This window comes from Chrysemys picta, chromosome 5, assembly GCF_011386835.1.
Source record: "Chrysemys picta bellii isolate R12L10 chromosome 5, ASM1138683v2, whole genome shotgun sequence".
NCBI lineage: Eukaryota > Metazoa > Chordata > Testudines > Emydidae > Chrysemys > Chrysemys picta.
The window spans coordinates 22,002,777-22,015,261 of record NC_088795.1 but is presented as its reverse complement, the minus strand read 5'-3'; the positions used below and the strand labels follow the sequence as shown (position 1 = coordinate 22,015,261).

Below are 12,485 nucleotides of genomic sequence, written 5' to 3'. Positions count from 1 at the left end.
ATGCCCGCACCTTTTCCTCAAACTAAATTTCACTAACAATGATTGTATAGCACAATTAATTCTCCTTATTTATATGTGCACTACTTGCTTTATAAACATGTTTTTAGATAGAGAACCTTGTTGCTAAGTTATGGCAGTCAGTAGCCATTGTTTTCAGTATATCAAGCACAAATTTTCAAGTTTTTTTTTTTATTTAGCTATTTTAAATCATGTTAGATTGAAAGTAGTTAGCCCAAGCTGACAGCCCAGATGTTAGCTATTTATTTTAAATGAAATTGGTTACACTTTTTTTTTAAATAAAATAACTTATTGAACATAAAAATTGGATTTTAGTGCATTAAGAAGCTGTGCCAAACTCCAACTTAAAAGAATCTCTAAAAGATTAGTTTTTATTGGAAACCAGCCCACTATGTGAACTTCAGGTGTTTTGGAAAAGCCAAGATAAATCTGAAAACTAAATACTAAACATGTATACATTTGAAAACATTTTCAAGTTATCTTATAGCATAAAGGTCCTTGTAATGCAGCAGTGCATTTCTCACGGTTTACGTTCTTTTCAGAAATTATTTTTCATAATCTGGAAAATATTGTTTTTTAAATTTAAATTTTTAATGCATTTTCAGCCAATAAATAAATGCTCTACACAATATGAATAGGGTGATAAAAATGAAATTCTTACTCATTAAGGACCTGAAGTCCTATTGTGGAAGTTCTGTCTGTACGATAGCAGGATTGAGAGTTAGGCTATGTACACATTACAGGTTATGTCGGTATAAATTATAGCGCTCGGGAGTGTGAATAAGCCATCCCCCTGAGCACCGTAAGTAACACCGACCTATGTGCCAGTGTGGACAGTGCTATGTCGGTGGGAGAGCTATAAAGGGCTGACATAGATACCACTGCTCGTGGGGGCTGAAGTAATTGAGTCAACGGGAGAGTTCTCTCCTGTCAGTTTAGAGCACCTGCCCTAGCAGTGCTATAGTAGCGCAGTTGCAAGCTGTCATGTAGCCATAGCCTTAGTGTGAAATATGGTTAACATCAGAGGTGAGCCTGAGTCACACAACTGTAGGGATTCCAAAGGTCCCACCCCAATATTTTTGATCTACTTACAAAAGTAAAGACACTCACCCTTAAGCAGAGAGTTATTTGTTCTCCTAGGGTGTTAATAGAGAGTGATGATGTAGTACTATCATCAGTGCTCCCTGATGTGCCAATGCCTTCAGCTTCTATGGTTCTCTATCAGTGGGACCTTGGAGCAATGAATGATTTACTTACTATGGCATAAATCATCTCTTCTCTCTAGGATAAATGAGACATTTTCTAGGATAAATGAAACATTTGAGAGCATATGAAAAAACAGTGTGAGTCCATTGTGGTCTCCCTTTGTTACAGGATGGAGAGGCAGAATATTCTAGATGAACGAACATGAGACTAGGGGTCAAAAATTCCTGAATCGTGGTTTTGCCAGTGACTCACTATGTGGCCTTGGGCAAGTCACTTAACCGCTGTGTCTCTCAATTTCCTCATCTGCTCCATGGAATTAATACTGTTTACTTAGTGACCCACTGTAAGGAATGAACATTTACTCCAGTATTCTCTAAACACAGAATGAGAAACACTGCAATAAATTTACTGGTTGTGGCTGGGGGATGTCCAATTTTAATATCATCCTGTAACAGGGTAGCCTGTTCCTCTACGGGTGAGAGGGCCAAGGGCCAGCCTTCCCTGTTCAGTTATCAGTCCCAGCTTGGAAGGGGTCAGGTGAATACTACAGACTGCTGAGTGAGCCAAGCTGAGAGGAGCAGTGGAACGGCTGCTGTAGTACAGGCAGAGCCATCCCTTGTATAGGGCGAATCGGGGTGACTGCCCTGGGCCCCGCACTTTGATAAAATTGGGACTGTCCTGATATTTAGCCCTTTGTTCCACGTTCTGACCGATGTATGATCGGGACGCCATTTGTCCTGATATTCAGGTGAGGTGGGTGGGCAAGCAGGGTGAGGAGGCAGGCAGGTGGGTGGATGGCGAGGAGAAGGGGCGGACGTTGGGGGAGGAAGGGTGCGGGATGGACGGCAAGGAGACTATCAGGGAGGCTGATTTGTCCTGGACCTCGCATCCCCCTAGGGACGTCCCTGAGTACAGGGGAAATGAATTGAAAATGATCATCCCACCTGAGGGGGAAGATACTCTTTGGGGTGGGGGCTGAGTAAAACTTAATAGCTACACTGCTATTGAAAAGGTGTAGGGTTGTGGGGGGTGGAGCTCTGAGTGCCCCATGACATGGTGAGCCTATCTGGATCGTTATTCAGTGGTCTGACAATCTGTCTCTGGCATTTTGTTTTAGAATGGTCACTCCTTTCCCATAAGATTGGGCCAAGCTTTAGCTTGGCCAGGTTTGTAGGGAAGGTAGGAGAGTTGGAGAGTGAGCCCGCCCAAAGCTGCACTCACCCCGGGCAGTGATAGCTCCTGTCTTGTGGGGCAGAGGCTGGGGATTGCAGAGTGAGCTAAGCCCACCTGGCCTTGCACTATCCCCAGGCAATGGTGGCTCAATTGTGTCCCAAGATCTTGGCAGGGGCCTGGCTACCCACTCTGGTCTGTTGGCCTTTGCTGCTAGAAGCACCCTGCCACAGCGTCACATGGGGCTCATTGGGGATTCTCTTTGACTTGGGCATGTGTGTGTCGAGTGGGCCAGGGGAGAGGGCAGTTGGTGAACTGGACTGATAGATTTGGGGTGACTGAGCCTTGGGGGCTACTGCAATCCTCATGCTTCAACAGTATTCATAATAGAGTGACCTGGAGTGAGCAGATTGCAGATGCTTTTTCAGTCTGTGTGCTAGGAGCAGGATTTGGCCCCATGAAGCAGTAGAATAAATCCATCATTGAACTGTATGCTTTTCCCCTCCTATTTTGCTTTGTTTCAGTAACACAGTGCACAGTGGAAAATTCCCTCTTCTGCAGTATTATAGTGAGTCTCCTGATTATTTTTTGGTCATAAGGAGTGCCTAGAAATATAGACTTTTGACATGAGAAGGATCCTCAGGGTGATTTCTGTAAGACTGTCTCTGACTGTGATGTGTTTTGTAAAGTCATGTTTGAGAGACTGTGGGTGCAGGGCATATTTTATGTAAAGGGACGTTGTCGGGTCCATTTAGGCCTAAAATTCAGCAGCACTGAAAGAAATCTTTTTTGCAAAGATTGGTAACCCCCCCGCCCAAAAAAAATCTAAACTACAAATAAAGGATAATTTTTTTAATGACACTGGCAATTTTTATCTTGGAAGGAATAGCATTCCCTGCAGGACTCGCACTCTAGATATCACAATATTTACCCAATGTATGAAAAGAGCACTGGAAAAGTGATTAGAAGCTGAGTAAAAAGAGACATTAACTAGTCTATCTCATTTTTAACCTGACAGTGCCTCTTCCATCCATTCTGGGACCCAGCACAAGTAGTAGGCTATACTCTGGGCATCTACATAGGAGAAGGGGTCATTTTCCCCAGCTCCAGTGCTTTGGAGCCACTCTGTGGAGGCTACTTTAACATAGTACCCCAATTGGCTCCCCAAAAGCCTACATTATAGAGGGGAGGACAAAAAAACCTGTGAAGTAATGAATTCTTTGCCATCATCTTCGCCCTTCTTCACTTGTTCATTTGTGCTCTGCTATGCAGGGAAGCCCCGGAGAGCTGGACTCCATGATGTATGTGCAGAGCCAGCACTAGGCATAAGCAGAGTAAACAGTTGCTTAGGGCCCCATGCAGCTAAAGTGGTTCCCCCATACACAGACACAACACATACTAAAAAAGTGAATGTGGAGAGAAATATTCCTGTTTAGCACCCCCAATGGGTTAGCACTGCCTCTGAGTATGTGCATCTCCACTTTACACAGCAGAGCCACACTTTTCCTGGTGCAAAGGGACCTCCCTATCTGTGAAGCAGGATACTGAACTAACAAAAAACATGAAATAATTCTGATGGTTAAATCTAGTGATGTGAAGTATTGAATAATCCCTTCCTTCAATCGTTATTGTCATTTCTTGAATGGTATATTATTTTGACATACACGATGACTGTCTTTTGAATCTTTTAGATGTAATCTGTAATATTGCTAAATATTACATGGTAAATGTATTAATTTTATATGAAAAAGATTCTCTGTGTCCATGATCTCCTATACAACCTTTTGGCTACATTGGTAAGATTATAAGGGCTAGACTGTGACATCCTTATTCACATTGAATAGTGCCTTATGCCATAAATAGTTATATTGAAGTCAATGGGAATATTTCTAGAGTAGTGTAAGGGGATGACAATCTGATCTAACAGGTCTGATAACAAAATATGTCTGCTATAATAATATTTTAAAGGCTGAATTTTTCACGTGTGTTCTTCATTTGTGTCCTGACCTGCTGTGTGCACAAAATCTGCACACAAAATGGGTAATTGCACAACTAAAATACTACATATGCACCTGTAAATACCTATTGTATTTTCCTGCACAATTCTGTTTTGCATGTATGAATACAGGGTAACTGCACATGTAGTTTTGCTAGTCTCAAATTAGGCATTTAAAAAATTGTCCCTGATTTGTGCTCTTACGTTACAAGCTGGTGTTGCTGACTTGCTCTGGCTCTCAACTCAATTAGAAAGACAAAAGAAACACTTCACTCTGTGCTTTATTTCACAGAGTAATGCTTCAAAATTATAGCCCAAATAATTATTTATTCTTTTTATTGATTGATTGCATTAACATTAATCATAAGTACCTTTGGTATTCACGTGGATGTCATTAGTGTAATATTCAGAACTTCTGCTGTAACTCAGCCTTCATTGACTGGGCTATTAGTTACAAGGTGTTACTTTTTGCATGAACATGGTTTTCCAAAAAGTGAGGAGGGAAAACTTGCAGAAATTCTGCCCTAAGTTTTGAAAGCAGCATTCTATTTGTAAGACTGTGGGTGGTTTTTTTTTTTTTTTTTTGTTGAAACACTAAAACAGACAAGTTAGATCACATATGCTGTACATTTCTTGTATAACCCAAGAGCCATTCAGTTTTTGGTTCTTTCTGGGCAAGCTAATGTGCATGACTATATTCAGTTGCCTTCAAAAGTTGACAGCTAGTCTGAGCTGTTATTCTGTCAAGTTCTGCATGTGTAATGCAAATATCTTATTCCCAGAATGGGCATGCTGGACTTCGGAAAGTGTTTATCTCCCCAGAAAATCCAGTTATTTTGATAGTTGGGTTTAGTTTGTAAGAGTCTTCCAAAGGCTATATTTATAGAATAAGTTTATGTTCTAGCTGAGTTTCACTTCCAGGACAGGGGAAGGAACAGTCTGACTGCTCTTGGTAGTGATGATAGGTAAGGCAGTTTGAACTGAATAGACAAACCTCCTGACTTTTATAGCAAAAGGTAGATTTTAGATTGGTCTGTTTTATAGTAGACAAGATTATTGAATTTACAGAACGCTAACTTCTTTTTACTTCACTGAAGCTCTTTCATGTCAGCTCCCAGTATTTATTTGTTTCAGCAGAAAAATAAGCTGTGAGCACTGAACTGCCCTTGTCATCTTGAATATCATTGTGTTTTCCTACAGCATGCGACCTTATGAACCAAGGCATCCTGGCCCTTGTCAGCTCCATTGGCTGTACGTCGGCGGGATCCCTGCAGTCCTTGGCAGATGCCATGCACATCCCTCACCTCTTCATCCAGCGTTCAACAGCTGGGACTCCAAGAAGTGGCTGTGGCCTCACCAGGAGCAATCGAAATGATGACTACACACTGTCTGTCCGCCCACCCGTCTATGTAAATGATGTTATATTGAGGGTGGTCACAGAATACGCCTGGCAGAAGTTCATTATTTTCTATGATAACGAGTATGGTAAGTATTTATTTAGTGGGGTGATTGTTATCAAATCTGTAATTGTATTAAAAGCTATTGCATTAAATCTTTAAAATCTTCCACTACATTACATTTTGCATATAAGCATTTATGGCTATGTTCGGATTTCACATAACCCCAGAAAACTCTGTTTCTAAAAGCCATCAATTTCTTTGGCTTTGTTTGATAATTCCTTTGATAAAGTTAAATGCAGAATTTATCTAGCCTTCTATCTTGTGGTGTTTATGAAGTGTAAACGATTTTAATGAGTTTTGTTGTTTGCCAGTGTGTGCAAATAGATTACGACAATTCAGCAGATAGAATATATGACTTCACACTTCTAGAATTTTGTCAAGGGGCAAATCTTTTGTGTGTAATGGAGTCTTTTGTGGGGTAGGAATTTGAAATAGCAATGTAAGCAAGAAACAAACTTTAACGGGAATGGGCTGGTTTGGGTGAATGCAGGACCCTCAGGTAAACTTCTTGAATAGAGATATAGAAATAGATACTTGGGTTGTGGGGGGGAAGGGGCAGAAAGGAGAGGCATTCTTTTTAAAAACCTTTGAGTGCATTTAGTGCTTATGAAAGGTGCTGAACCACCAGTCCTGTATCACCAGAAGAAGTACAACACACAGTGCAAATTAGCCCATTCTATCCAACTGTGTGTTTCAATCAATTTCTGAAGGCATCACTTCTCATGTTTCCTTAGAGTAGGGCTAGTCATGTTATAATCGATACATTATTGGAGTAATTTCACCATGTTTTCTGTTCATGAATTGTTTTGAAACCAAACCTGCTTTTTGCAGAAGTATTTACAGTTAGTTTGGATGAACATTTAACAACTTATTATCAAACTTAAGTCTTCAGGTTGTGAATGGTTCAATTCAGCAATATGCTATTCATATTTAATGGTGTCTGACTGGTCACCCCAGTAATATGCTGTTGAATTTGTTCTCTGATTAAATGATATATTGTCCTAATTTTTTAAAATTAGGACAATATAGAATGATGAATAGCAAATAATAAGTATTTATAATAAAATAGCTAGCAGTCCCAGTCAATATGAGAACCCCATTGTAATAGGTGCTGTACACACACACATGAATGCACAGTCCCAGCTCCAAAGAGTTTTTGATGGTGAATTATTGTCCATGAATTAACATGCTTGTTCACATCTAAACATAAGTATGCTCATGAAGAAGAACCATCCCCCAAATGTTCATGTAAACAAAACATCTATTTACACAGACATTCATGAATAAAAAAGGGAAGAAACATTACAATTAACTAGTAGTTGAGAATAAGAAAGAACGTTCACATTGTTTTTGCAGCATTCCATTTGTTCGGTTTGAGAGGGTATTTCAGACTCCATGTCCTTTATGTCTTTAGTCTCTGTTTCAGAATCCCACTGTGGTGACAGTTTTATAATGTGGATGTCTGTCCACTAGCAATAGGTTTGAGATTAATTCATTCTGTGCCCTGTCACTTCCAGACATAAAATGAGGCAGGAGCATCTTTACCAGATGTAAAGTGAGCCACTGGGAGACCAGAGACCTAAGCCTGTGGTTGGCAGAAAAGCCAGCAAGCAATGTCCCTCCACTGTCCTCAAAGTGGCTCTGACCTTTTTTGGATTTTTCATGGGAACACAGGAATTGCTAGTTCAGTATCCTGTCTCTGGCAGTGGTTAGTACTAAGTTAGAGGAAAGTTTAAGAAACTCTGTAGGAGGCAGATTTGGAATAATCTGCCACCCAAGGTTATCTCCTCCTAACCTCCAGTAGTCAAAGATCGACTTTAACCCTGAAGTTTGAGATTTTATGTCCCTTCAAGTTTTTAAACATACATTCTATTATAACTCGGAATAGTCTTGTTATCTATATACATGTCCAATCCCTCTTTGAATCTTGCTAAATGCTTGGTTTCAACATCATTACATGGCAGTGAGTTCTACATTCTAACTATTAGTTTTGTGAATAAGTAATTCCTTCTATAAGTTTGGAATATACAAATTCATTGTCCCCTTGTTCTTGCATTATCAGATGAGAACAGAATTTCTAGATGCAGCTTTTCTAGACTATTCATTATTTGCATATGTTTGTCATGTCCCTTCTTATTTGTCTCCTCACTAAAAGTAAACAGTCCCACTCTTATCAATCATTTTTCTTATCAGAGTTTTTTCCATGCCCCTAATCATTCTTGTGGCTCATATCTGAACTTCCACCAATTCTACAGTTACCTCTTTGTGATAGTGTCACCAGTCTTGAGCACAGTATTGCAGATGAGAAGAAAGTACTGATTTATATAATAGCATGATAATCAGAGGGGTAGCCATGTTAGTCTGTATCCACAAAAACAACGAGTCCGGTGGCACCTTAAAGACTAACAGATTTATTTGGGCATGTGTTTTTTTTACCCACAAAAGCTTATGCCCAAATAAATGTGTTGTCTTTAAGGTGCCACCGGACTCCTTGTGTTTTTTGTAGATTTAAACAGGAAACTGTCCCCTTATTTGCATATCCCCCTCCTGGTGACACACAAAACCTCCTCACTTAATGAGCCCAATTTACCTGCCTGGGGATTCAGAACGTGGTCCAAGGAAGCGAGGAAGGATCACTCAGGAGTCAGGGTGCTCACCTGGGACCCGGCATGCCCAGGCTTGGTTCCCTGTTCTGTTCCAGACTTCCTGTGTCACCTGGGGAAAGTCACCGGGGACCGCAGTTTTCCAAATATTGAGGCATTAACAGGGATTTTCTGAAGCACCAAGGCACCCAACTCCCATAGGTGTACCTCAGTTCTCAGGCTGTGAAATGGGGATAAGGGAATTTTCCTACCTCACCGGGGTGTAGTGAGGATAGATGCAATAAAAAATTGAGATGCTCAGATATTATGGTGACTGGGGGACATGTGTATCTAAGGCAAAAAAAAATCTATTACTGTGGGTGTGATGTAAAGATCACTGAAATGAATAGAATGAGTGCCTCCCTTGCCTTCATTTGGCCTTGGACCATTCTCCGATGCAGCAATTAATGGATATGCCTTCCTATGATAAAACTGCTGGTTTGGTTACGTGATTAACATGAGTAAAATTGTCTAGTGCGCAAAAAGCGTCTTAAATCCTTGTAGGGTATGATGAAAAAGGCTATTAGAACTCCATGGGAACCATTCCGTTGAGTACAGTGTGAATTGTCAGGCCCTGCATTCATAACTCTGAAGCAGCAAAGTTATGAGGAGTTGTTCAAAATGTCAATTGTAAATGTCTTCACAAGAGGAAATGGAGTTATCTCCAAGCAGGAGCTAATTATGATGAAGAGGATGCTTCCCTCATAGTGTCAACAATTGTGATTGAAGCAGAAAACACTCGGAGCAATCAGATTCGTAGAAGAGTCCCAGGCAGATTCATAGGTATGGATAAAATACCCAAACTGACTTATTTAATAGGCAGCAGGTTTAAAACAAAGAAAAGGAAGTGTTTCTTCACAAAATGCACAGCCAACTTGTGGAGCTCTTTGCCAGAGGATCTTGTGCAGCCCAAGACTATAGAAGGGTTCAAAAAGGAACTAGCTAAATCCATGGAGGTTGGTCCATCAATGACTGTTAGCCAGGATGGGTAAGGATGATGTCCCTAGCCTCTGTTTGCCAGAAGCTGGGAATGGGCTACAGGGGATGGATCGCTTGATGATTACCTGATCCGTTTGTTCTCTCTGGGGCACCTAGCATTGGCCACTGTCAGAAGACAGGACACTGGGCTAGATAGTCCATTGGTGTGACCCAGTATGGCTGTTCTTATGATTATAGTGAGACCATTGACAGAATTAAGAAATGAAAGATTTTGCCGAATATTAGTAAGGTCATGGACCTCAGCCTGTCAAAGATTCACTATCATTTCTGCATGAGCTGGGCGAGATAATCCCAATGCAGATCATGATAATAGTAGTTCCTGACTCCCATATGGATTTTAATTGATAGATTTCAAAGCGCTGAACAAAGGATGTAAGCATCAATATCCCCATTTTTTTGCACACAGGGAAATTGAGGCACATGGAAATGAAGTGACTTGCCCAAGATCATCCAGCAAATAAGTGGCACAACAAGTGGAAATAAATTCCTAGCCCTGTTGAGTCTCTGTTTGGTGCTGACACTATGGGAAAGTGTTCTACACAGATACCTGCAATGCACAGTACAGTAAAGGGCAGCTAAAAGCATAGACCAGCTCTCTAAACTGATTGAATATTTTCCACTCTGTTTTAGGTCGGATTCTGTTCTCAGTTACTCAGTATGAATCTGGAACAATTCAATTTAGTTCAGGGAACTGATTCCGCATTTATGGCAGTGTAACTGAGAGCAGAATTGTTTAACTCTTTTCAAATCCAGTCTCTTCACCTTTAACACAATCCAAAATTATCTGAGTGCTTTTTTTCTGTGTACGTCATGTATGTTTCTGTGTCTATATATCCGTTTGAGTGATTAAAGGTATTTACTTCTTCTTTATTGGAAGTGAACCAATTTTCCTAGTTATTCAATTTCACAATTTATAAGGAAACACTTTACTCATATCTCTGAAATTATTTCCAGTAATATCCTTGTTGAATGAAAGAGAATATGCCTTTGGTATTTACAATAAATCTTGCTACAGAGGGATTGGGCTCGAATCCAAAATAAATATCATGCTAATACAAATATCTTGTGCCTCGAAAAAGGACTGCACAATTTGCATATCCATTTATCAGTGTCATAGGTTTTAAGTTCAACAAACTGGAAATGCTTTTCACTTTTATCTTGCCTATCAGTGGTTACCTTTCATTAGCAGAGAGAGAGTGAGCATCATTTATGTTTAGAGTTAAGTACTTCTACAGGTCAGAAGTGTTCATTTACAGTGTGTTCTGCATTGTAAAATATCCCAAATTCTTTCTGAACATAATTGGACCTATGTATTTAACTTATTAAGAGAAGAGTGCATTTTGCTAAAGCTATTATATTCAGTTGATAGAAGTCTGCAGTCTATTTAAAACTCCCTTACCAACAAAGAAAATGGAAGTATTTGAAAGAAGCAATTGCTCCCTATAAGCCCTAATTAACTGAGTGAAAGGGAAGTTATACAGAAGCCTCATTTTGAAACCACTGATATTTATTTTAAAGTGATAGGGATTTTTAAAAATTAAATTTTAAATGTTGTTTTCTTGAAAAAAATTAAAAATGAACTAATCATAATTAAAACAGTTTCACTGTAAACTTTGTGGCATAGCAAAATTGAGCTACTCCAGTGAAAAATTTTAATAAGTAACTGTAAGTCTTAGTCAGTGACTATTGTTCTACTAATAACTAATGAGTATAGCTGGTCAAGAATGCCAGTTGGTTGAAACTGAAACATTTTGCAGGAGTATATCAGTTTTGATGGAACAGGTTTCTTAGATCCAAGATGGAATTGCTTCTGTGTGTGGGGCTCATCCAGTAGCTCAGTGTATGACCCATCCTATAGCTAAAACATTCACCTGGGAAGCTCTGCCTGATTTAGGGCAGGGATCTGAATCTCCCACATCCCAGGTGAGTGCCCTAACCATCAGGCTATTGGCTATTCTAGGAGAGAAGGGCTTAACATCTAGATGCTTCCTAGCAAACTCAGATAGCAAACAGGGGAGTTTGAGAGGCAGGGAGGAAGACTGCCTGCTGAAGAAGGAGGGAGCACTAAATTTTAGAGTGAGCTTGTCTGTCTTTTTGGTTTTTCTTTTGGCTTGGTTAAAGTTTACAGTATGGCTTGTTGGGGACTGTGTGTTTGGGAACTAGATGGAATGGGGGCCAGAGGACTGCTATCTTCGTGTGCTTCGGAAGACAGGATTAGAATTAAAAATGATCTTGAAAAATTGGAGGAATAAATAAATAGGATGAAATTCAGTAAGAACACATGCAAAGTGCTACACTTAGGAAGGAACAATCAACTTCACAAAACAAGAAATGACTGCCTAGGAAGGAGTACTGCAGAAAAGGATCTGAGGGTTAAAGTGAATCACAAGCTTAATGAGTCAACTATATAATGTTGCAAAAATGAAACTAATTTTGAAATTTATTAGGAGTGTTGTAAGCAAGACATGAGAAGTAATTCTTCCACTCTACTTAACATTGATAAGGCCTCAACTGGAGTATTGTGTACAGTTTTGGGCACCACATTTCGGGAAACATGGATAAATTGGAGAAAGTCTAGAGGAGAACAACAAAAATGATAAAAGGTCTAGAAAACATGACCTCTGAGGAAAGATTGAAAAAACTAGATTCAGTTAGTCTGGAGAAGAGAAGACTCCGGGGAAGTGGGAGTCTTCAAGTATGTAAAAGGTTATTACAAAGAGGAGGGTGATAAATTGTTCTGCTTATCCACTATAGACCTGGCAAGAAGTAATGGGCTTAAATTGCAGCAAAGGAGATTTAGGTTAGACATTAGGAAAAACTTCCTAACTGTAAGGGTTACTTCCTAACTGTAAGTTAAATATCAGGACAATTTTACCAGAGGTTGTAGAATCTCCATCATTGGAGATTTTAAAAAACAGTTTAGACAACCCCGTCAGGTATGGTCTAGATAATACTTACTTCTGCCTCAGTGCAGGGGACTGGACTAGATGACAT

General features: G+C 39.9%; 1 protein-coding gene across 4 annotated transcripts in view; it reads left to right on the top strand.

Annotated features, from left to right (window-relative positions):
- Positions 1-12,485, top strand: part of GRID2 (glutamate ionotropic receptor delta type subunit 2) — a 1,049,702-nt gene that overhangs the window by 589,838 nt on the left and 447,379 nt on the right. For all 4 annotated transcript variants that reach the window (XM_065596092.1, XM_008179090.4, XM_065596093.1 and 1 more), the window contains one exon: positions 5,591-5,875. In XM_065596092.1, the coding sequence (XP_065452164.1) occupies positions 5,591-5,875 (285 nt within the window). The remainder of the gene's footprint in view (positions 1-5,590; positions 5,876-12,485) is intronic.